This window comes from Caretta caretta, chromosome 7, assembly GCF_965140235.1.
Source record: "Caretta caretta isolate rCarCar2 chromosome 7, rCarCar1.hap1, whole genome shotgun sequence".
NCBI lineage: Eukaryota > Metazoa > Chordata > Testudines > Cheloniidae > Caretta > Caretta caretta.
This window is the reverse complement of record NC_134212.1, coordinates 104,330,973-104,357,008: the sequence shown is the minus strand read 5'-3', so window position 1 is coordinate 104,357,008 and position 26,036 is coordinate 104,330,973. Positions and strand designations below refer to the sequence as shown.

Here is a 26,036-nt window from a genome sequence, read left to right as displayed (position 1 = left end):
TATGGTTTAATGATATTTTGTATTTCAAAATGTTGTGCAGTACCTCAGTAGGGGGGCACTTTAGAAATAAAATCATTATTATATTATTATTTATTTCAACATGTGCTAAGGAAATTACTACATGCTTCTGGAAATCTTCCAATATAATATATTTTGATGTGATGTGAGGAGATTGTCCATTGCATGTTGGCATCCATAGATCAAAAATAACTCTTGTTGCATCTTTCCAACTCAGTGAATTCAAGGTGGAAATAAATGTATTTAGTAGTCTAGTCAACCTTTCCTAGAAGTTTGTGCTTTAGTTGCCTGTTTTTCACTATTTTGCGTGGTGATGTGTTTGTTTACAGATTGTTCAAAGATGTGTACATTTTGGTTTTGGAACGATGATTTATGAGTTAAATATATGAGTTAAAATGCTCTGCAGAAGGAAAACATGTTGTTTTTGGAACTAATCTTACAATTCTTCCACACGTTGCAATCCATAGGAGGTCCTTGTGCAGAAGGCTTGTAGGATCAGCTTTTAGTTTATTTTGCTGGTGGTGGTGTTTAACCATAAGAAGAGTTCTTTCCAGACCCCATCCACGCTAAGCTCTATAAAAGCCTTCACACAGCTTACCATTCTAAACCTTTTCCTAAATTATGTGGTCCTTGTCCTACTGGCCACTGTTGGAAGACAGGATACTGGGCTAGATGGACCTTTGGTCTGACCCAGTAGGGTCATTCTTATGTACCACTATCAATGTTATATGTATTCACATACACACATTGTGACATCCCTTTCTGTCCATCTCCTTCTTTGTTATGCTTACACTTATTTTACACCATAATATAGACTTCAGTTGCTTTATTACATAGTTTCTCTCATGGGCCATATCCACCATAATTAAAACCTGGGCGGAGGTGTGTGTGTTGCGGGGAAAGTAAAGAAAGGAATCCCCCTTTCACACCCATGATACAACACAGCAAAGTTCATCTGCATGTCTGAAACTACAGTGCATAATCCTGACATGGTTCCTGTGTGGGGGTGGGTCCCAAGGATCCAGCTTCATTGTACCCACCAGACTGCCCAGCCCCCATCAGCTCCTGCACATTGTCTCCAGGGCCGTCCCTACCCATACGCAAAGTATGCAGCTGTGTAGGGCACCAGGAAATTTGGGGCATCACATTTCCTGGTGCCCTGCACAGCTGCATGCTGCTCCGGCCTCTGCTCTGCCTCTTCCCCCTGGCCTCCGCCCCAGCCCCGCCCCCACTCCCTGAGGACTGCTGCAGGGGTCAGGCCTGCACTCACCACGTGGTAAGTGGAGCGCCCCAGCCCCAGCCTGCTCCACTCCTCTGGCTCCCAGCCTTGGGAGTGCTGGGGGGGGGGGAGGGGGAGAACCTCCCCCCAGCACTCACCGGCAGCAGGGCTGGGAGCCAGAGGAGTGGAGCAGGCTGTGGGCTGGGGCCAGAGGGTGGTTTCCATCCTGCCCCCATCCCCTCCCTACGGAGGCCTGGGGCCCCACACAGCCCCCCAGTGGGGGGGCTGCGTAGGGCACAAAAATGGCTGGGGACAGCCCTGATTGCCCCCTATGTTACTGGTTCCATTGCTGGAGGAGCTTCTGCAGCAGCAGAGACAGGGACCATGATTTGTGCCCAAAAGGCATAAATCAATTTCAAATTATACTATACAAGTATATTTACTGTGGCCCATATCCACAAAAGGACTTAGGCACCTAACTCCACTTTAGGCACCTACGTCCAAAATTTAGGCACCAGAGAACCTCAAAACCCCTGCTTGGCTGCTGCCTAACCCAGTAGGTGCCTAAAATCCCTCAGTGCCTAATTTTTTTCCCCTTGGTGCCTACATTTCTGCCTTACACTCTAGCCATCTGAGTGAATATCTCATGCCTAAGCCCCAGAGGATCCTCAAACCAGGTGAAGATAGGTGGAGGGAAGCCTATCTCGACCAATCTGGTAGGTGAGCTCAGAGCAACATTTAAGTCCCCTTGTGGTTCTGGGCCTGCCTCTCTTCTTCCAATATTGCTATTTTAAAAAATATAACTATACAAAGACAGCTATATTTTACCTCCCAATGTTGTGATTCATTACTTTATTGTGACTTATGTTTCATAGTAATTTTAGTTTCCAGCAAAACTGAAGAATTTTCAAACAGCAAGATAATTGCTAATTTCAATGAACCTGCCAACTGTAAATATTTGCAACATGTTCCGCAGTATCCATTTTACATAGATATTTATTCCATCGTGTGTTTGAGGGGTAAGAGTAGTTCAGACCCAGAGAAAGGATATTGATCAGTCTCAGTAGTTACTAAATAAGGAGTTCTGCAATTAACATGGTGGTTTGACTACATGTTTTTTTTCATTCTCAGGAATAGATGTATAAGTGTAGCACATTTTCAAGTGCTGTTTTGGATATCGTCTACAAAAAGGACGTCTGGTATCTTGATCACCTATGAATGATGTTTGATAAATGGTAAAACCATCATGACTGCTAGGAATGTACTCATGTGCCCATAGACAGAAGTTTTGTGAATTCTGTTGCCTTCTTTCTGGTTCAACCTTCTTTCGTCCTACGTTCTAGGAAAAAGATTGAAGGAAAAACTGATGAAAATGTACATTTCAGGATCACAGTTTCACTGTTAAAGTTTGGAATGTTAGGAAAGAAATCCTCTACTTTGTCATGGAGCAGTTAAAAATTAAAGAAGCACTTACCAAAGTGATTATGAGAACCACTACTGATCTGCTGCAAGCAGTTAGGTTATACATAATATTCTCAGACCTACCAATATATACCTTTCTGGTAGCATGATTAACTATGCTGGTGCACAGACAAAGGAAAACCAGAAACAGACATCTTGACTTTTGATCTATTATTATGAATAAAATAATAATTATTTACATTCCTATAGCACTTTATCTATTCAAAGTGCAGTACTAAATAAATGAATCCTCATAACAGCCCACTGAGTCAGGTAAATAACATTATTTCTGGCTTACAGATAAACATACAAAGTGTAAAACCAAGTTTTTCAAAAGTGTCCCTTACTTTTGTGTGCCAAACTTGAGACCAGAGAGTCTGATTCTTCTTATGTGATGAACCCACAACTCACACTGAACTCCCACTAGAGTTCCTTGTGATCAGCGTCTCTGAAAATTATCAGGCATTGATTATAGCACACTGGGCAAAAGAATTAAAGATTTTCAACATTAATGAATGCTTTTGGAAATCTGGGCCAAAGAGTTGCCGAAGCTCACAACTTCAGTAATTTCAGTAGCAGAGCAGGAATCAGAACACAGGAGTTTCTGACTCCCTACTCTGTACACTATCTAGTAGATCATGCTATCTCTTTTGTTGTCATAGAAACATATCAACATTCCAAAAAGGAAAAAAAAAATCAAAATTAAAATTATTACACATGCAAACATAAAAGAAAAAAGAGGAAACTTTAAAAATTCACTCAGAATGGTGGTTCCCTTAACACAGTGGTTCTCAACCATGGGTACGCAGAGGTCTTCCAGGGGGTACATTAACTCATCTAGATATTTGCTTAGTTTTACAGCAGGCTACATAAAAAGCACGAATGAAGTCAGTACAAACTACAATTTCATAGAAACAAAATGAGAAAGTAAGCCATTTTGCTGTGACACTTTGTATTGTTATGTCTGATTTTGTAAACAAGTAGCTTTTTAAGTGAGATGAAACTTGGGGTATGCAAGACAAATCAGACCCCTGAAAGGTCAGAACCACTGCCTTAAGATACCTTTAAACACATATCCTATAAGCTTCTCTAGTCTACTAAACTTCCAGGCAGAGCAGCTACATAGAGAGGCCCCTATAACTCTTGCTCACCACAGAGGTAAGCTCCATGTTAGCTCCAAATAAGCTGGGAGAAATGGGGTTGTGCCAGAGGGGCACATGATCTATGCTTGTGCAGATCTAGAGTCTGGAATAGCAAAGCAGCCTTTATTACAGCCCCACAGACTGTAACAAGGTATGCTACTATCAAAGCAGAGTACATTAAAACACAATATGGAACTTTTAGTGCATGGTAGCAGGGTCCACATGGACAGTTAGTGCATAGCAGGCTAGTGCGCTGTAGATTTACACCCTAGCTTGCCATGCACTAACTGTTCGTATAGACATGTCCAGAGAGGCTGTGCTGCAGTCCTGAAGCTTGTTCACAGGTTGTTTCTTACAATCCCTACTTAATTGCCTACAAAAAGACCATTTATTCTAACTTTTTGTGAGAAGAGATGAATTTCACCAACACAGCAGTGTGAGAATACTTCCAAAACTCTTGCTTCCAAAACAGAATGCCAGATTTGCATTTGCACACCAAGCAATCACTGTGTCCAGATTAAAAATCAGTATAAAAACACTTTTGCAAGTGGTTAACTCATAAACCTGTAGACTAAGAGAAAGTGACATGATTTGGGCTGCTATGCTCCACAAGAAGTCAATTATGTATGTATCACTCCGGCCAGATACATGTTATTCCGGGTATCTGTAAATGTCATATTATATTGTTATGAGGATTCAGAAGACATACCCATATGTCATTACACATAAGAAGTTATGTCCCAACAATCTGTGCATGTTATCATTGGTGTTTACTGTGCATTTTCTGTCTTCACCTTTTTGAGCATCCATGAATTTTGCAAGAATATTGTGTTTAATCTCTGGCAGGTTGAGAGATATGAACTTGCTGATTTTCTCAGTGCTGGATACTCACAAAATCAAAGTACTCTCCCACATTCTGTAAACAATTCCTGTTGTCATGGGTTGAAAATGGAAAGTGATTTTTTACAGCTTTCTGAAAAAGAGATAAAGAAAAGATAAGTTATAATATACCTTATGCCATGTGTGTGTGCTATAATCTTAGTTCGCATTTTCTGACAGATGCAAAAATTATGTTTTTATTAACAGAGGCATTATCTGTTAAATCTTCTTCCACATGGCTTTATTCCTGCAAAACTGGCTCTCTGTATTTTTCTCCAAAATATCAGAATTTAATATTCTGAACATGCACACGATTAATTGCAAACTTCCAAATCAGAGAAACCATATTCTCTATAGAAGCATCAAGATATTACAGAAATGTAAAAACTTTTTTGTGTGGCTCATTAGTGAGCCCACAATAAATGAAAGTTGAACTACACAAGGGAACTCAAAACTGAGTTAATCTGAGATTTATGTGTTGAATGTCATCCAGTAACCAGGCTCTGGGAGCCCATTAAACACAGAATTAGTTTTTAAACTCACTTTTTGCGCATACTTTTTATCCATTTTGTAAACCACTACAAAAAAAAAACCCGACTAAAAAAGCATCTGAAAATGCATGAACAGAATTGTAGGAAAGTAATAAATTTAATAATTTACAAATTAATTGTGCATTATATAAAGTTTCAGTCCTATGTGTATAAAATGGTTAAAATATGAAATTCCAAAAACTATTCTGGACTACTAGAGTTGTCCTTTTTGTTTCCCTAAGCACCATCTTTCGGTTTTGTGTTGGTAACTTTCTGTTCATTTTTACAACTTCTCTAATGATTTTACACTTAATACGGAGGCAGGAATATTCCAGTTTATAACTGTAGATCTTCATCTCCAGAGGGCGTATCTAGTTTTACTGTGCTATAATACAAAAGCTATTTGAAATAAATTGTGGTTTGTAACAGAAAATATAAATCAATTATAAAGAAAAATATAATTATGGTCCCAATCTTGAAGAACAGGCAGATGCCAGAGTCTACCTGCATGGAATCAGCTGCAGGATCAGAGCCTAGATTATAACTGAAGATCTCCATTTGGTACACTTTATAGATCTTGGTTTGGTCTTGTGCTGTGTGCCTCATGACCATATAATCTCTTATATAAATTCAACTAGTCTGTAGCCACACATGCTTTTTGCTTAATTATAGATCTGTAGTACTTTTCAAGGGTCCAATTCTATAGCTACTCCATGCATAGAACTCCTAGTGAAGTCAATGGGATTTTCATAAACAGATCAGCTACACCATGAATATCCCTCTAAGCCCCAATTTTGCAAATAGTTATGCACCGGAGTTGTGTTATGCCTGTGAGTACTCCCACTGAGTTCAGTGGGACTACTCACGTGTACTTGCTTACAGGATCAGGGCCCTAGGTAATGTCTCCTGGATGGATAAAATGCACAGAGCTACCACTGAAACACATCAGTGTGGTTAAGACCCAGTCATTTACACCTTTACAAAGGAATAGTGAGTTTATTTATAGTTTTTATATGGTGTGGGAAAATTGAAAAACAAAAGATACATATATATTGAATAATGTCTCTGGGAACTATTTAACAAATTAACTACAGCAAAAAAAGCTATAGTAAAAATAGTTTTAAGATTACAGCAAAGTAAGAACAATGAATAATATAATCTAAGTACGAACTGTATTCCTGCCTCTGAAAAAAGTAATTAACCTCACAGCCAGGAAGTTCCTTTACACAGAGAGATTAGAGACAGTCAGCTCTGGCACACAGTGACCTTCCAACTCCTTTCAAACTGAAACAGTTTTCATCTGCAGGGTTTTTTTTAAAAGTCAAAGCAACACAAACTTTCTCAAACTGTGTTTTTATGACTTCACATTCCAGTCTCTTTAATATATCTTTCTACTGACATTGTTCTAATCCATCATAAATGGATGAAAGGGCCATCATTAATTCTTCGGGACAGTGAAAACAGCTACACAAAATAAATGGATGTCACAACAACATATGAAAGGTCATATGAGTATGGACCAATGGCCCAGCTATCCTGGTATTCTTTCTCCAACAGTAGCCAATGCCAGATGCTCCAGAGAAAGGTATAAAATCCCCATAATGCACTGTAACCTTCTATTCCTCTCCTCACTATTCCCAAACTCCCCTCCTAACTACTCCCTTTTAGTCAAATTCTGCTCTTAATACACTGAGGTCAGTGAAGTTACTCTGGTTTTAAACAAGTATAAATGAAGTAGAATTTGGCCTCTGGTCTCATGTAATATGAAGATGCCACCTCCTCAGGGAGGACAAGAGAAATCATCAAGAAAACTACAGAGTTGTTCAGTGGAGGGGAAGGAATTTTGCCCTACGGAGAGCCAGAGACAAACTGATGACAAACTGCAACAAAGGATGCAGTTGGTTGTCTCTCTCAGATTAAATATGCCAGCTTCCAAAAAAGCATACTGGATAAACCCAAACAGTGGTGTTCAATGAAACCAAGACATTCAACGCTTTAGGAAAGTGGGCTAAGTTCCCTACTTTCTGAGGGACAGGGATCTGAGTATAAGACAGCCTGCCTTCTAGAACTGGAGCCCAGTGTGCTATGTATGCTGCAGATTCTGAAACTTTACACTAAGTAGAACATTAGTCTAGTTGAGGAGTAAAGTTATCCAAAACTGGCACTATGTGAGCTAATTATGGCTTTCTTTTGCTTTAGTATGATATCTTGTTAAAATGATAACATTCACCAGATAGGTTTCAGAGGAACAGCCGTGTTAGTCTGTATTTGCAAAAAGAAAAGGAGTACTTGTGGCACCTTAGAGACTAACCAATTTATTTGAGCATGAGCTTTCGTGAGCTACAGCTCACTTCATCAGATGTATACCGTGGAAACTGCAGCAGACTTTATATACACACACAGAATATGAAACAATACCTCCTCCCACCCCACTGTCCTGCTGGTAATAGCTTATCTAAAGTGATCAACAGGTGGGCCATTTCCAGCACAAATCCAGGTTTTCTCACCCTCCACCCCCCCACACAAATTCACTCTCCTGCTGGTGCTAGCCCATCCAAAGTGACAACTCTTTACATAATCAAGTCGGGCTATTTCCTGCATAGATCCAGGTTTTCTCACATCCCCTTGTGGCGTATGGGGGTGGGGGGGATGAGGTATTGTTTCATATTCTCTGTGTGTATATAAAGTCTGCTGCAGTTTCCACGGTATACATCTGATGAAGTGAGCTGCAGCTCACGAAAGCTCATGCTCAAATAAATTGGTTAGTCTCTAAGGTGCCACAAGTACTCCTTTTCTATTCACCAGATATTAAGAGCAATCTATAAATAATTAATATGAACACAACTACCATTAATTCTGCCTTTATGGACTCAGAAATCAGGACATTCTAAAAATTAAGATTGTTGACACAAAGTAAATGTGGCCCCAAAGCACATTCTATATATTTTATGGTATGTACTAAGAGTTGCCCTTACAAAAAGCATAAACAGAAAATACTCTACATGAGCAATGTCGCACAATTAATGTTGTGGGTACAACTTTAACTTTGAAATTTCCTGCATTTGGAGTGCATTCAGGTTCCACTGGTCTTTTAAAAGAAGGGAAAAAAGCAAGGGTCTGCATGCATGGATTCAATTGTAGGATCATGTGCATGCATGAAACTGTCACCTTTAAATGTTCATAACTTGAAAAACATTGCACTGATTATTTTGAAACTTGGTTTGATTTCTTACTCTCAGTGAAGTATTTAAAAAAAATAAGTCAAGTTTGAAATTTCTGGCTTTAAGTGTTTCAGTTAGCAAAACAAACTTCCTCAAGGGAATACATATTTCCCACACAATTCAAAATTGCTTACCAGATTTCAATCAAACCTTCATCCATACATATTTTATCCACATTTGTTGGACTGAGACCAATTATAGTACATTTCAGCACGTAAAGAATTTGTTTCAGAAAGTTATCATCACTAACAAAAATAGCAATAATTTGAACAACAGTATATCTTGGGATAAATTTTTCCTTATCACAAATGACAAACAACTTATTCCCTTAAGCATGAAGACTGAAAGCCATTACACTTTTTATGTTAGTTCTTATTCAGATAATTTAGTAAGCATTTACTCAATAACATCCCGCAGCAAGGAGTTCCATAAGTCAATTATATATCCACAATAACTAACCTGCTCCCGAATTTTGTATACTAGTGGCAATCTCTTCTCAATATACTGAACCTCTTCTGGATTTTGTACCTGTTTTAGCATATAGTCTGTGATCGATTCGGGTTGACTATGGAATAATCCAAAGTGCGGGAACTAGAAAATATAAATGTTTTGATCCAGAAAACAAACACATCAGCATCAGAGAAGCAGTTATTTTTATTATTTTTATTTTCATTTATTTTTATTATTTGTATTAAGTAGCACTTGGGGCCCCAGTCAGGATCGGGATCCCACTGTGCTACCACCATACAAAACACAGAAGAGAGCACAATCCTTGCCTTGAGGAGCTTCTGATGTAGATACATAAAATAGATGAAGGAAGGAGAAAGGGATGTAACATACAAAGAGCATATTTAGAATGATGGGTTGCAAACATCCTGTTAGTTCTGCAGGGGTTTTTCTGAAAGTCGATTATGTAGTGGTAGTTAATGTTGCAGGAGCATCCTTTACACAGCCACAGCTGCAAGGTTGTTATCTTTACTATTACTGCTGCTCTTGCTGCTATATGGAAAGATACTGGACATGATGGCACTAAGCACCTTGCAGGAGATACTAGCACATTATAGGTTCAGGATCTTAGAACCTGCATGAGGAAGCAAAGCACTCGTGGAAAGTGTGTGTACATACATTCACAGTGCTGAGGAGCCTAGACCTCAGCAACAGTGAGATCAAGCTGCTGCTGCTGCTCCTCTTGTGTAACCTATAATTGAGACAAGTACAAGGTAGAATTCTCCTGGAGGAGAAATAGAAAATTACCTATAAGTAAAAAGAAAGATGAGGATTCAAGGCAGCTTAGAAACATGGAAAAAAATCTGTTGAAAATGTGCTCTGAACGTAGAGATTTTTTGTGAAAGTCTAAGAAAGTTGCAAAGGAAAAATGGATCTAGGTTTATAAAGTGATGTTTAGTATGTCTTTACAGATTGATTTCTAAACCCATATGGAACAGCACACCAGAGGGTGATGAGATTGTGATATTAAAAGTTATTCAATCAATTTCAATAACTGTAAAATTAATCTCACTTCTTTCTATGTTGCTGTCCTATTCATAAAAATGTTGCAAAAAGCTTCCAGTGGGAAAGGGGAAGCACTTTTAAAAAATGTTTCATGTGGATTTAACATCAACAGCTCCAGCATGTAACTTGATAATACCCTTGTCACCACAAACTAATTACAAATAGAAATTAATAATAATCATAGAATATCAGGGTTGGAAGGGACCTCAGGAAGTCATCTAGTCCAACCCCCTGCTCAAAGCAGGACCAATCCTCAATTTTCGGCCCAGATCCCTAAATGGCCCCCTCACAAATTGAACACTCAACCCTGGGTTTAGCAGGCTAATGCTCAAACCACTGAGCTATCCCTCCTTTCCAAATCACTTCACTTTGGGGCAACTTTTTGAAAATGTAAACTAATTAATCCACATGCTGTGATGTAAGGAAATAATCATGATTATCTCCATTCAGAGAAGTGGAAAGAGAGAGATTAAAGGTGCTCTATAAAGAAAACACTGGTGTTGTGATTCTTTCTGTTTCTTTATCACCTATAAAAAAGATCTGAGCACACCAGAAATATCAGTAATGTCAAGACTTCCCAGACTCTTCCTTTTTTGGTTGAAAAATTTGTTTGACTCTGAAATGTATACTGTTAGCTGTCTTGGTCCTTAGTAGGAGTAGAGGAATTGAATCCTCCAATATCTTTTTCATTGAAAAGTTTCAGTTAAACAAGTATTAACAAAAACAAAGTTAGAGATAGGGCACAATTTTAGTCAAACTAACTCAAGTAACTAGGTTTCCTTTTCTTGGTATTGGTAATGTCAATATCTCAGACCACAGAGTAGGTTTGGTTGAAAAATTCTCAACAAAACTGTTTTTTAAATGGAATAAAATAAAACATTTTGCATTCTTTCCAAAGAAGATTTTGTTTTATCATTCAAATATTTTGGCCAAAACCTTTTGGTTAGTGAGTTTTCTGCTGAAAACTGGAAAATTCAAGGGGATCTGTCAATGAAAACGAAAGGCTTGTTTTTGTTTGCTTCCATCAAAAATTGTCAGGGGGTGGACAGGACGGGACATAGTCGGACCAGTTTTAACAGATGCCTGCCAGGGTAGACAAGGCCTGGATGGATTTCTATAAAGGACAAAGACAAAAGCAGCCTCACGGGCCTTCTTCCCCTGTCCCAGGGAGAACGCAGCCTCACCGCCACGCTTCCTCTTTGCGGGGCCCGGTTAAGAAACGTGCCCACGGCCGCCGAGCTGCTCAGGGGCAGGGAGGCCGGTGGGGCTCAGGGCCGTGAGCCAGCCGGATGCTGGCCCGCGCTCTTTAAAGCCAGCCCGCTGGCTGACCGGGGCCAAACCCTCCCGCCCGCTGACGGGGCGCTTTGCCAGCCCCGGGGCTGCTGCGAGCCTGGAACAACCGGGGCGGTTGCTCGCCCGCTTCCCAGCGATGAGCTGCCCCCGCCGGGACCAGCGCGTGCCGCTGCTGGTGCCACGGCACCGGGCTGGGCTCTGCGCCCGCTCCCCACGGGCGGTTATTCCTGCCCGGAGCGAAGGGGGCTGGTTCGGGTCCTGCTTGGCCGGGGACAGACGCCGGGTCGCCCCCGCCCCCGCGCCCCCCCCCCGCCGGTCTCTCACCCAAGCGCCGTCCCGCGCAGTGCTGGGATTGGCCAACCTGCCTTTGGGCATCGCTGGGCCCGGGCTGCCGCCGCTCCCTGCAGTGCTGCGCCGCCAGCCTGCGGCCTCAGCCGCCGGACAGTGGTTGCCATAGACACCGGGCCGCGCCGCGACCCCTGGAGCTCCGGGGGCCCGCAGTTCCTCCGCCAGCGGAACGCCCCCCCCCCCCCGCGGGCTGAGCGAGACCCCCCATGTTAAAGGCTGGGGAGGCCCTGCTACGGGGGAAGGAAAACGCCCTGGATTAGGGGGACCCCACGCCTTAAAAGGGACGGAGGAGATCCCCAGCGGATGAGAGAGGTTCCCATTTAAGGGGATTGAGGAAGCCCTGCATCAGGGGATGGGGGCGACTCTCACTTATAGACCATAAGTTATGGTTGGGGAGACCTCAGGGAGGAGGTGGAGATTCTTGTGGGTGCAGGAGACCCCCCTCCCTCATTCTGGCACAGGGAGAGAGACCCCTTTTATGGTTGGTGAGACCTTGCTATTCATCACGTGTAGGACCCCTTATTCTGAGGGGGGGTACCTGTGGGGGTGAAGACTCCATCTTCTGGGGGTAGGAGAGACCCCCCCCCATTGTGTGGATGCCTTCCCCAAAGTGAAGGATCAGGGAGAATGGTGGGGCTTATCCCCATACAAGGAGGTTCCTCTGCTTCAGCTACAGATACATTTGTTCTAAACTCCTCTCCTTTGGGAAAGGAAAGGTCCTATACCTTATTTAAAGGAAGCTATTTTAAAATTCAGGAATCAGCTAAGAAAACATCAGTAGGGTCATTTTCCTTTGTCCTTCTATGTACTTTGTGATATGAGTCTGTGCAACACTTTAAGTGGTTCAGGCTGTACACCAAGAAGCTTCGTGTAACATCAACCAAGTTATATTATGAATCTCCTGCATGCTCATTTATGTAAATCAAGCTGTCATGGGGTTCTGATATTTCAGTGAGGTCCAGGTCAACACACAAGTGAAGACAAAACCATTTTTGCCTGTGTTCCAACGCAGCTGCACAAAAATGAGATAAAAAAACAAAATCTTGGACAGTCTCTTGAAAAAGGCAATAGAGACTCTGAAACATGTTTAATTTGTTTAGAACCAATAAAGTATTTTAAAACAAGCATTTCAATAACATTTTACAATCTGGATGATAATATCTGTAGAAAAAAGAAAGAATTCTAACCATAAAAACAAGGACACTTGAAAGCAGTATGGCTGTCACAATGTTAGGATACCATGTTAGTCATCCTGTGGAACTCCTTGCCTGAGGAGGTTGTGAGGGCTAGGACTATAACAGACTTTAAAAGAGAACTGGATAAATTCATGGCGGTTAAGTCTATTAATGGCTATTAGCCCGGATGGGTAAGGAATGGTGTCCCTAGCCTCTGTTTGTCAGAGGGTGGAGATGGATGGCAGGAGAGAGATCACTTTACCATTACCTGTTAAGGTTCACTCCCTCTGGGGCACCTGGCATTGGCCAGTGTCAGTAGACAGGATACTGGGCTGGATGGACCTTTGGTCTGACCCAGTATGGCCATTCTAATGACTGAAACAGAAACAATACAAAAATTCCAATCAGATAAAATATTACTTGATTTAGAAAAAATATAGCTATAACAGTGATTAATGTTAAAAAGTCAACATCTAGTTTTTTTATAAGTAAAAATTATTTATAAGCAGAACATTAGCAGTGGAAATAAGCTCTCTCTCCCTGCCTTTTTTTTCTTGCTATTTTTTCCCCCTATGAGAGTGTTTGTGCACTCAGCTGTGGCTACTTCCACAATTAAACTTTGTTATACTAATTGTTGCCATAGGATAGTGCTGTGTATAAAACAGGTGCTGTTTTCTCACCAATGTATTGTCTGTGAGATAAATTTCTGTGTACTTATATTGAATTGTTTTAGACTTACACACATCTTAATTGAATACATTGTATACAGTGTTCATTTTAAAAAATCTCAGTTTCTTAGATGTGCAAAAAAAATGGAAAACCAGTTTATAATGCAGATGAATAAGCAAGGCTACTTGCTGGAAAAAAAAGCAAGAGATTAAGGAAGTGTAAAAGATGACCTACCAAATTTCAATATTAACAGAAGTGAAGGAAAATATTACATACTACAGCCCCAATTCTGCAAGAATTTATGCACATGCTTAACTTAATGCACTGTGAGTAGTCTGATAAAGTTCAGTGGGACAACTCCAGCATCACCAAATCCAAGTGTTCAAAAATCATGAGTAAGGTCCACAAAAAAATCATGGTATTGACTTAAAATAAATCACAAGATTTAAAAAAATAATAAATTTAAGGGCCTTGTATTTATTTACCTTCTAGCTTTGAGCCTGTAAAGTTAACATTTTCAAGCTTTTCTCTGTAACTATGAGGGCTAGAAACTTATTTTTTTAAATAAATAAATAAAATAAAAGCTGAGAGTTTCAAAAAATAACAGGACTCCAAGAGCTGGTATTTTAAGAAAGACATCAAATATCACAAATCTTGTGATTAAAATAGTGAGATTATGTCATTGTGCATAGTCAAGCATGTGCATACATTTTTGCAAGATCAGGACCTAAATAAATACTCAGCACCCAGTAAGGATGTTTTCATCATACTCAACATCTTACCAGTTCAAGTGAATAGGAAGGAAGTAAACAATATTTTGAACCACCACTGCTTTTAGAACAATTTTAGGGAAAGTTTTCAAGTTAGATTATAAATGTCCATATGAACAATGGCATAATTAAGTTATGAACTTAACAATTAAGTTAAGTGCAGGTGAGCAGATAAACAGAGATCCACACTGTGAAAATTAACATTAATAGGATTTTAGTGATTTTGAGATAACTATTATTATAACCATGAGTCAAATGGGGAGATGCAGCTTTATCTTATTTAGATGACATCACATCTTTGATCTGAAAATTTTCTTTGACTGTTCTCCAACAACACTTGTTTATGTATGTGAAGATTTATTTACTGTATAACCATCTGTTTAAAAGATTTATCTAAACATTCTCCCATTTATTTGTAACTTTTAAGAATACTTTATGCACCACAAATTTAAACCTTCCCCAATCTACTTTCCTATTTTCTTTTTCATTAGTGCAAATTTATTTAAAATAGATCTGCAATGTACAAACACATCTTGTTTTCCACCATTGATTTTGACAGAATGAAATTTTTATTGTGCTCTTCATAAAACTTAATTTATGTGATACATAGTTTTAAAGTTATAGTCAAAATACAATATCCTTTCATTACTGTATGACATTTGTTCCTTAGTTAACATATTAGCCTGCCATTCTATGTTGAAAGCTATAACAAACAATTGCATTACTTCTTGTGAATATGTACCTTGGTAATGTTGCTAAAAGTGTAGAAAAAAACCTGCTGAAATGGTAAAAGAACTTAACAATAGTAGGCAATGATTGGCTTCCCCATCCAGTCCGTAGTTCCACCACCCAATGTGAGTCCTTGAAGCAAACTCTACCATGGATAACCAATTTATTTGAGCATGAGCTTTCGTGAGCTGTGGCTCACGAAAGCTCATGCTCAAATAAATTGGTTAGTCTCTAAGGTGCCACAAGTACTCCTTTCCTTTTTGCGAATACAGACTAACACGGCTGTTCCTCTGAAATCTACCATGGATGACTCAGGATGTCCTGATTAGCTCATTATTTCTGTTTAGGCAACTTGAGGCTGGCATCCCAAAAATCCATAGGTCCATATCATGCCATCTGCTTTTAAACCTGTGATTCAAAACAAAAGCCTGCAGCTGCCTTTAAAATGTCACTCAATTTACTAGAAAACTACAACTCTGGCAAAGCTGGTCTGCCCATGATTAAGTTATATACTCATTACAAAACTCACCCCAGAGATGGCACCCTTGTGACAATGCCAGTCTTGGAGGCTAAGGATAATCAACAAACACTCATCACTGGTAATCTATGAAAAATAGGGTTGTGGCACATTACTGCCACTGCCTGTGCTGTATGTGTTAAAAGTGGAAACAGAAAGGACCTCAGTTTCTTGTCCTTTTGGAACGAAACCTTTCATGGGCACTATATTTACTTTTAAAAACAAATTATTCATCTCATATAGCAGAATTTATGCAACATGAAGCTCCCTCTTGTGAAATTGGTGATTTTTGGCACCAACACCTTCAATTCTAAAATTATACTCTAAAGGAAAACCCTTCATAATTAAAGATGTAAATGTACACAAAGGGTCCAGTTCAGTCCTCAAATACATCTGTGTAACTCTCACTGAAGTCAATAATCAAATCTTGAGAGTTTGCTGTTAGCATTAAGGAGACCAGGATTTGGCACACAGAGAATTATATGTGACTCGCTGATGGCAGAATATGGTCCAAACATTATAACAACTACAATGCAAGGTAACAGGTAAATAAGAATTCTATATTGGATGTACATCTTTCATCAGTCTTTTAAATTATTGAATTATTATGTTACTAAATACAGAGAGAAAGAAAATAGTGGTGTGTTAGGTGATTGTATCTAAGTTTAGACCATATTCCAACTAAAACCAAAGAAATTAAATGAAAAAACCTATATGATTTTAATTAAACTGGTGTAATTTGGGTGTGGCTCTACTGATTTTAAGGTAGCTACTCCAGAGTTACGCTGGAGTACCTGAGATCTGAATATCATCTTTTGCCTTTTCTCTTCTTCTTACCATGACATTTTTATGCTGCGCACCACAGCTAGACCAGCTTATGACATCCTTTGTATCACACAATACCCTCTTTCTTTGAGTTCTCTTTTGCTTAGCTTTCTTTACTACTCTCCTTCCAAATGTTGTCAAGGCCTATCCATGAGCTGAGTTATTTTATGGTTATTATATTGGTCTGAATGAGGTTTCTTATATTTCATAAAGTCTACCAAGGGATCTTTTGGAAGGCAAACTAGCAAGTAGAAATCAAAACCATTTGTGATGAATCAAGCATTTCCCCTTTGTATGTTGATTTGTCTCTTTTCTATCATTTTGTTGTTGCAGATTATGACATTAATTTTTCCATTTAGTACTTTGAAGGGGTGTGCATACAATTTGTGCCAGACCACTCTTACAGTTTTATTGCTAAAGTTTAAATCATGTTTTGTTTTGTTTTAAGGGAGCTGGGGTTGGACTTTCCACCCAGTCCTTTCGGACAGGGGCAGGCAAACTTTTTGGCTTGAGGGCTGCATCGGGTTTCTGAAATTGTATGGAGGGCCGGTAAGGGGAGGCTGTGCCCCCGGGGACCCCTGCCGCATCCACCTCCCCCCCTGCTCTCAGTCCCCTGACCGCCCCCGGACCCTCTGCCCCTAACTGCTCCCCGTGGCCCCATCTAACCCCCCCTCTTCCTGACTGCCCCCCGGGATCCCTGCCCCATCCAACCACCCCTTCTCCCTGACCGCCCCCAGATCCCCTGCCCCTAACTGCCCCTCATCACCCCATCCAACCCCCCTCTCCTTCCTGATTGCCCCCCCGGGGACCCCTGCCCCATCCACCCCCCTTGCTCCCCGTCTTCTAACCGCCACCCGCCGCCCCATCCAACCCCTCCTCTCCTTCCTGACTGCCTCCCCGGGACCCCTGCCCCATCCAACCATCCCTTCTCCCTGACTGCCCCAGACCCTCTGCTCCTAACTGCCCCCCCACCCCATCCAATCCCTTCTCTCCTTCCTGACTGCCCCCCCCAGACTTCTGCCCCCATTGAACCCCCATGTTCCCCGCCCTCTGACCGCCCCAACCCATATCCACACCCCTGACCACCCCCCAAACTCCCCTGCCCTCTATCCAACCCCCACTGCCCCCTGCCCCCTTACCGAGCTGCCTGGAGCACTGGTGGCTGGCAGCGCAGCTGCACCAGGACAGGCAGCCGTGCTGCGCAGCACAGAGCACTGGGTCAGTCCGGGCTCTGCATCCCCACCGCCCAGAGCATTGCGCCGGTGGTGTGGTGAGGTGAGGCTGTGGGGGAGGGGGCACAGCAGAGGATAGGGCTAGCCTCCCGGACCAGGAGCTCAGGGGCCAGGCAGGATGGTCCCGCAGGCCAGATGTGGCCTGCGGGCCGTAGTTTGCCCACCTCTGCTTTAGAACATTAGAAATTGTTTCTCCTATATTCCTTCACACTGTGCCTATAGTGGATTTGCTTGTGCTCAAACCATAGGCTTGTTCCTCCTCTCAATCACATCTGATTTACACTAGTGTAATTCCATTAACTTCAGTAGAGTCACTCTCAATTTACCTGGGTGTAAATAAGAGAACTGGCCCCATATCTTCAGGCTGTTCTAGGGTTTTGACAGCTCTTTCCCTGCTCCATGCTTCTATTGCAGCAGTTAATGTAAGAACGAAGAAGAAGCTGTTAAAAATCATTTGGCTAGTTTAGCCAGTAAGTGTGATTCTATTATATTTATAGTGTCTAAGGAGACATGATAACACCATTTCTATATTAATGCTTCTTTCTCTATCTTCTTGCTACCACACACTCTGGCACAGCAAGATTTAGATTTTGTAGATAGGGGGCTTGAATGTTGAAGGATGAATGTTGTGAAACATTGTGGTTTATATTATAGGAAATATAAATAATAGTAATAAAGAAAACAGAGTCAGGGAAGGCTCTACACTATAGCTGTGGATGAGATTTTCAGTCTTAATAGGTCTAAGTTTACTTATGTTGTCTCAGTATCTTTCTGAAATATTTGTAATACTTGTTTAGCTCTATCCTTTATAGGGGAGCAATTAGAGTTCACTTATCCATTAGTGCTGTATTATTGGTAACACATTACACATTAGACACAGTATGTCATGAAAACAAGACACTGAGCAAGGAAATAAATTGGAGAGAGTTCAGAGAAGAGCTACGAGAATGATTAAAGGATTAGAAAACATGCTGCACACAGTGATAGTCTCGAAGAGCTCTTTCTAATTAGTTTAACAAAGAGAAGGTTAAGGGGTGACTTGATTACAGTCTAAAAGAATCTAGACTTCTTTTAGATATTTAATAATGTACTCTTCAGTCTCGAAGAAAAAGGTATAACATGATCCAATGGCTGGATGTTGAAGCTAGACAAATTCAGACTGGAAATAAGGTGTAAATTTTTGACAGTGAGGGTAATTAATAACTGGAACAATTTACCAAGGGTTATGATAGATTCTCTATCATTGACAATTGTCATAAATATAAAGGGAACGGTAATCACCTTTAAATCCCTCCTGGCCAGAGGAAAAATCCTTTCACCTGTAAAGGGTAAAGAAGCTAAAGGTAACCTCGCTGGCACCTGACCAAAATGACCAATGAGGAGACAAGATACTTTCAAAAGCTGGGAGGAGGGAGAAAAACAAAGGGTCTGGGTCCGCCTGTGTGATGCTTTTGCCAGGGACAGAACAGGAATGGAGTCTTAGAATTTAGTAAGTAATCTAGCTAGATGTGTGTTAGATTATGATTTCTTTAAATGGCTGAGAAAATAGCGTTGAATAGAATGAATATTCCTGTCTGTGTGTCTTTTTTGTAACTTAAGGTTTTGCCTAGAGGGATTCTCTATGTTTTGAATCTAATTACCCTGTAAGGTATTTACCATCCTGATTTTACAGAGGTGATTCTTTTTACTGTTTCTTCTATTAAAATGTTTCTTTTCAAGAACTGAATGCTTTTTTCATTATTCTAAGATCCAAGGGTTTGGGTCTGTGGTCACCTATGCAAATTGGTGAGGATTTTTACCAAATCTTCCCCAAGAAGTAGGGTGCAACGGTTGGGAGGATTTTTTGGGGGAAAGACGTTTCCAAACAACGCTTTCTCAGGAACCCAGAGAAACGTTTGGTGATGGCAGTGGAAAACCGAGGGTAAAATAGTTTGTACCTTGGGGAAGTTTTAACCTAAGCTGCTAAAAGTAAGCTTAGGAGGTTTTCATGCAGGTCCCCATATTTGTACCTTAGAGTTCAGAGTGGGGAAAGAACCTTGACAACAATATTTAAATCAAGACTGGATGTTTTTCTCAAAGATATGCTCTAGGAATTCAGAAGTTCTATGGTCTGTGTTGTACAGGAGGGCAGATTAGATGATCACAATGGTCCCTTCTGGCTTTGGAATCCATGAATCGCTGAAATCAGGAAAACTATATTTTTAAGTAGGGCTATCAAGCGATTAAAAAAATTAATCTCAATTAATCACAGGATTAAAAAAATTAATCGTGATTAATCGCGCTGTTAATAATAGAACAGAATTTAATTAAATATTTTAGATGTTTTCTACATTTTCAAATATATTGATTTCAATTATAACACAGAATACAAAATGTACAGTGCTCACTTTCTATTTATTTTTATTACAAATATTTTCACTGTAAAAAACAAAAGAAATAGTATTTTTCAATTCACCTCATACAAGTACTATAGTGCAATCTCTTTATCATGGAAGTTGAACTTAAAAATGTAGACTTATGTGCAAACAGATAACTGCATTCAAAAATAAAACAATACAAAACTTTAGAGCCTACAAATCCACTCAGTCCTACTTCTCGTTCAGCCAATTGCTCAGACAAACAAGTGTGGTTACAATTGGCAGGCGATAATGCTGCCCGCTTCTTGTTTACAACATCACCTGAGAGTGAGAATAGGCGTTCACATGGCACTGTTGTAGCCGGCATTGCAAGATATTTACATGCTAGATGCGCTAAAGATTCATATGTCCCTTCATGCTTCAACCACCATTCCTGAGGACATGCGTCCATGCTCGATACTGATCCAAATCAGTGTGGACTGATGCATGTTCATTTTCATCATCTGAATCAGATGCCACCAGCAAAAGGTTGATTTTCTTTTTTGGTGGTTCAGATTCTGTAGTTTCTGCAACAGAGTGTTGCTCTTTTAAGATTTCCGAAAGCATGCTCCATCCACACCTCGTCCTTCTCAGATTTTGGATGGCACTTCAGATTCTTAAACCTTGGGTTGAGTGCTACAGCTATTTTTAGAAATCTCACATTGGTACCTTCTTTGTGTTTTGTCAAATCTGCAGCAAAAGTGTTCTTAAAAAGAACATGTGCTGGGTCATCATCCGAGACTGCTATAACATGAAATATATGGCAAAATTATGCTCTTGTTCCTTGAAGTTGTGTTGATGAGGGTGGTACTTTGAGAAATTCTGTCTACACAAGGCAAATGCAGTCAGGATGACTCAAACAGCACAGCTTATGCCTGCTGCAGAACAGTGCAATGTGGGCTCCTTTCTACGCCTGTCTCCAGGCACACAAGGGAGGTTGACCTCACCAATTTACGGGCCTTGGAGGTTCATTAAGTGCACTAGCCACATTTCCTTTTGTGCTCAGGAAGCACTATCAGCAACACGGTCCTTTTGTCATACATATGAATGTACTGTGGGAAAATAGGCTTGAATAGAGACTGGGAGTGGCTAAGTCATTATGCAAGGTAGCCTATTTCCCCTCGTTTTTTCCTACCCCCCACCCCCCCAGACGTTCTGGTTAAACTTGGATTTATGCTGGAAATGGCCCACCTTGATTATCATACACATTGTAAGGAGAGTGGTCAGTTTGGATGAGCTATTACCAGCAGGAGAGTGAGTGTGTGTGTGGGGGGGGGGGTGAGAAAACCTGGATTTGTGCTGGAAATGGCCCACCTTGATTTTCATACACATTGTAAGGAGAGTGGTCACTTTGGATAAGCTATTACCAGCAGGAGAGTGAGTTTGTGTGTGTGGTTTTTGGAAAAAGGGGGGGGGGGTGAGAAAACCTGGATTTGTGCTGGAAATGGCCCACCTTGATTATCATACACATTGTAAAGGAGAGTGATCACTTTAGATAAGCTATTACCAGCAGGAGAGTGGGGTGGGAGGAGGTATTGTTTCATGGTCTCTGTATATATAATGTCTTCTGCAGTTTCCACAGTATGCATCCGATGAAGTGAGCTGTAGCTCATGAAAGCTTATGCTCAAATAAATTGGTTAGTCTCGAAGCTGCCACAAGTACTCTTTACTGTGGGAAAAGACTCCCTATTTCCTCATATAGTTCTAATACGCTCACAAAAGACTATCAAGAATCTATCCCCAGACTCAACATAAAGAACTCTCTAGCTTATTGAACTCATTCACTCTAGCTTGACAATGCCATATAATTCCATAAGGGCCAACTCCAATACCCAATGAAGTCAACAGAAAGACTACCATTGACTTAATTGGGCTTTGGATCAAGCCCTAATATTCTCCACCTCTACAGCAATCAGTCAGTGGGCCCTGTGTAAAACCTAGTAGAGATATCTTAAAGCCTGTTTATTCTTTGTACCCTCCCCCCGCCAGCATCCTAGTTATGGATACGGAGGCTTCTTTCTAAACTTTACAGGCCTCCCCTAAGCAGAGACTGCAGATGTGCTCAATTATGATTTCATTATGCTGACAAATGTCTACTCTGAGAAACAAGGAGATCACAAAAGTCAATTACACACAATCTAAAAGCAATACAATGCAGGTCGCTGCAGGAGAAAAGCTAGTATATTAATTTAATATGAATAATAATTTCATTTTCATTAATAAACTCACTGTATTCAAACGTATTTAAACAATGCTATTTTTGAGTATTCAGTTAAAATACATATCTTTTCCAGAAAACATCTAACCAAACATAGAGCAATATTTCCTCACACGCTTCACAATGACCCATCATTTCTCTACCTCTCTCCCTGTGTCCCCATGTATTTTGTAACCTCTGAGATGACCACATTAGCACAAAAGGAAGGAGAGGCCAACAAAATTACGTTTGTGTATGAAATGCAATTTCTGTGAAGTTAAACCTAAACTGTATAAAATGAGCAAACAAGTTACAATATTGTTTTTATGTGAAGCTATTCACGATACAATTTTAAATTACATTTTGAGCTTAAACTGTGTCAGTTTGCACCACCTACTGGTATTTATTGCTTACACTCAATCTTGAAACATCTGTCCATGAAAAACCTTCTAAGAAGCTAGTTACATTTGACAGATCTTAAATAATCCTTAGGATCCCAACCATTTCCTAAAACAAGCTGGTTGGAAGCCAGTTCATCTAACAAAATTAGTATATTGTACAGCTCGCTTCTGAAATACAGGAATGATTAAAACAATAGTGCCAGCCAATGAGATACAAATGTAGGTTTTCAAAGGCACTTATTCTGGGCATAACTCTGCTCCCATTTAAATCAGATTTTAATGGGAGTGTGTTAGGCCAATGCTGAGCACCACCTGTGTATTAAAAGGAATACAGGAATCAATATATATTATCAGTTGTTAAAGTAAAAGATTCAACTAGGCAACCAGAAAATTACAAAAATCCTAAGAAAACAAGATAATAAGTTTAACATGTTCCACAGCAGTTAAAAAAAGAGAAATCACCCATTGAAAATATGATAGTTTTATATTAATAATCATCATGTCATTAATGTCCTAGGGATGGGGGTTCCACGACCACCGCTCCCAAGAGAAGGAGGCAGGTAGTGGTGGTTGGGGACTCTATCCTCAGGGGGACTGAGTCATCTATCTGCCGCCCCGACCAGGAAAACCGAGAAGTCTGCTGTTTGCCAGGAGCTAGGATTCATGAAGTGACGGAGAGACTGCCGAGACTCATCAAGCCCCTGGATTGCTACCCCTTCCTGCTTCTCCATGCGGGCACCAATGATACTGCCAAGAATGACCTTGAGCAGATCACTGCAGACTATGTGGCTCTGGGAAGAAGGATAAAGGAGTTTGGGGAGCAAGTGGTGTTCTCGTCCATCCTCCCTGTGGAAAGAAAAGGCCTGGGTAAAGACCGTCGAATTATGGAAATCAACGAATGGCTACGCAGGTGGTGTCAGAGAGAAGGCTTTGGATTCTTTGACCATGGGATGGTGTTCCAAGAAGGAGGAGTGCTAGGCAGAGACAGGCTCCACGTAACGAACAGAGGGAAGAGCATCTTCGCAAGCAGGCTGGCAAACCTAGTGAGGAGGGCTTTAAACTAGGTTCACCGGGGGAAGGAGACCAAAGCCCTGAGGTAAGTGGGGACGTGGGATACGGGGAGGAAGCACAAGCAGAAGAGCGCGAGAGGGGAGGGCTCCTGCCTCATACTGAGAAAGAGGGACGATCAGCGAGTTATCTCAAGTGCCTATACACAAATGCAAGAAGCCTGGGAAACAAGCAGGGAGAAATGGAAGTCCTGGCACAGTCAAGGAATTATGATGTGATTGGAATAACAGAGACTTGGTAGGATAACTCACATGACTGGACTACTGTCATGGATGGATATAAACTGTTCAGGAAGGACAGGCAGGGCAGAAAAGGTGGGGAAATTGCATTGTATGTAAGAGAGCAGTATGACTGCTCAGAGCTCCGGTACGAAACTGCAGAAAAACCTGAGAGTCTCTGGATTAAGTTTAGAAGTGTGAGCAACAAGGGTGATGTCGTGGTGGGAGTCTGCTATAGACCACCGGACCAGGGGGATGAGGTGGACGAGGCTTTCTTCCAGCGACTAACGGAAGTTACTAGATCGCAGGCCCTGGTTCTCATGGGAGACTTCAATCACCCTGATATCTGCTGGGAGAGCAATACAGCGGTGCACAGACAATCCAGGAAGTTTTTGGAAAGTGTAGGGGACAATTTCCTGGTGCAAGTGCTGGAGGAACCAACTAGAGGCAGAGCTCTTCTTGACCTGCTGCTCACAAACCGGGAAGAATTAGTAGGGGAAGCTAAAGTAGATGGGAACCTGGGAGGCAGTGGCCATGAGATGGTTGAGTTCAGGATCCTGACACAAGGAAGAAAGAAGAGCTTTGACGGACCCTGAACTTCAGAAAAGCAGACTTTGACTCCCTCAGGGAACTGATGGGCAGGATCTCCTGGGAGAATAATATGAAGGAGAAAGGAGTCCAGGAGAGCTGGCTGTATTTTAAAGAATCCTTATTGAGGTTACAGGGACAAACCATTCCGATGTGTAGAAAGAATAGTAAATATGGCAGGTGACCAGCGTGGCTTAACAGTGAAATCCTTGCTGATCTTAAACACAAAAAAGAAGCTTACAAGAAGTGGAAGGTTGGACATATGACCAGGGAAGAGTATAAAAATATTGCTCAGGCATGCAGGAGTGAAATCAGGAAGGCCAAATCACACCTGGAGTTGCAGCTAGCAAGAGACGTTAAGAATAACAAGAAGGGTTTCTTCAGGTATGTTAGCAACAAGAAGAAAGTCAAGGAAAGTGCGGGCCCCTTACTGAATGAGGGAGGCAACCTAGTGACAGAGGATGTGGAAAAAGCTAATGTACTTAATGCTTTTTTTGCCTCTATCTTCACAAACAAGGTCAGCTCCCAGACTGCTGCACTAGGAAGCACAGCATGGGGAGGAGGTGGCCAGCCCTCTGTGGAGAAAGAAATGGTTTGGGACTATTTAGAAAAGCTGGACGAGCACAAGTCCATGAGGCTGGATGCACTGCATCGGAGAGTTGGTGGATGTGATTGCAGAGCTATTGGCCATTATCTTTGAAAACTCACGGTGATTGGGAGAGGTCCTGGACGACTGGAAAAAGGCTAATGTAGTACCCATCTTTAAAAAAAGGGAAGGAGGAGGATCCGGGGAACTACGGGCCAGTCAGCCTCACCTCAGTCCCTGGAAAAATCATGGAGCAGGTCCTCAAGGAATCAATTCTGAAGCACTTAGAGGAGAGGAAAGTGATCAGGAACAGTCAGCATGGATTCACCAGGGGCAAGTCATGCGTGACTAATTTAATTGCCTTCTATGACGAGATAACTGGCTCTGTGGATGAGGGGAAAGCGGTGGACATGTTATTCCTTTAGCAAAGCTTTTGACAGTCTCCCACAGTATTCTTGCCAGCAAGTTAAAGTAGAATGGACTATAAGGTGGATAGACAGCTGGCTAGACTGTCGGGTTCAACAGCTAGTGATCAATGGCTCCATGTCTAGTTGGCAGCCGGTCTCAAATGCAGTGCCCCAAGGGTCGGTCCTGGGGCCGGTTTTGTTCAATATCTTCATTAATGATCTGGAGGATGGCATGGATTGCACCCTTAGCAAGTTTGCAGGTGACACTAAACTGGGAAGAGAGGTAGATACGCTGGAGGGTAGGGATAGGATACAGAGGGCCCTAGACAAATTAGAGGATTGGGCCAAAAGAAATCTGATGAGGTTCAACAAGGACAAGTGCAGAGTCCTGCACTTAGGATGGAAGAATCCCATGCACCGCTACAGACTAGGGACCGAATGGCTCGGCAGCAGTTCTGCAGAAAAGGACCTAGGGGTTACAGTGAACAAGAAGCTGGATATGAGTCAACAGTGTGCCCTTGTTGCCAAGAAGGCCAATGGCATTTTGGGATGTATACATAGGGCCATTGCCAGCAGATCGAGGGACGTGATCGTTCCCCTCTATTCGACATTGGTGAGGCCTCATCTGGAGTACT

General features: G+C 41.4%; 1 protein-coding gene across 3 annotated transcripts; it reads right to left on the bottom strand.

Annotated features, from left to right (window-relative positions):
* Positions 1 to 2,057: 2,057 nt before the first annotated feature.
* Positions 2,058 to 13,173, bottom strand: TEX36 (testis expressed 36). Of its 3 annotated transcripts, none has more exons than XM_075131025.1 (4): positions 13,067 to 13,173; positions 8,930 to 9,061; positions 4,733 to 4,813; positions 2,058 to 2,576 (listed from the first exon to the last, which is right to left on the bottom strand). In XM_075131025.1, the coding sequence occupies exons 2-4, from the start codon at positions 9,008 to 9,010 to the stop codon at positions 2,328 to 2,330; spliced, it is 411 nt and encodes a 136-aa protein (XP_074987126.1). In that variant the 5' UTR covers positions 9,011 to 9,061; positions 13,067 to 13,173; the 3' UTR covers positions 2,058 to 2,327. The 3 variants fall into 3 exon arrangements, with proteins under 3 accessions (XP_074987126.1, XP_048712688.2, XP_074987125.1); XM_048856731.2 differs by lacking the exon at positions 13,067 to 13,173 and adding an exon at positions 11,600 to 11,770; XM_075131024.1 differs by lacking the exon at positions 13,067 to 13,173 and adding an exon at positions 11,637 to 11,753.
* Positions 13,174 to 26,036: the final 12,863 nt, after the last annotated feature.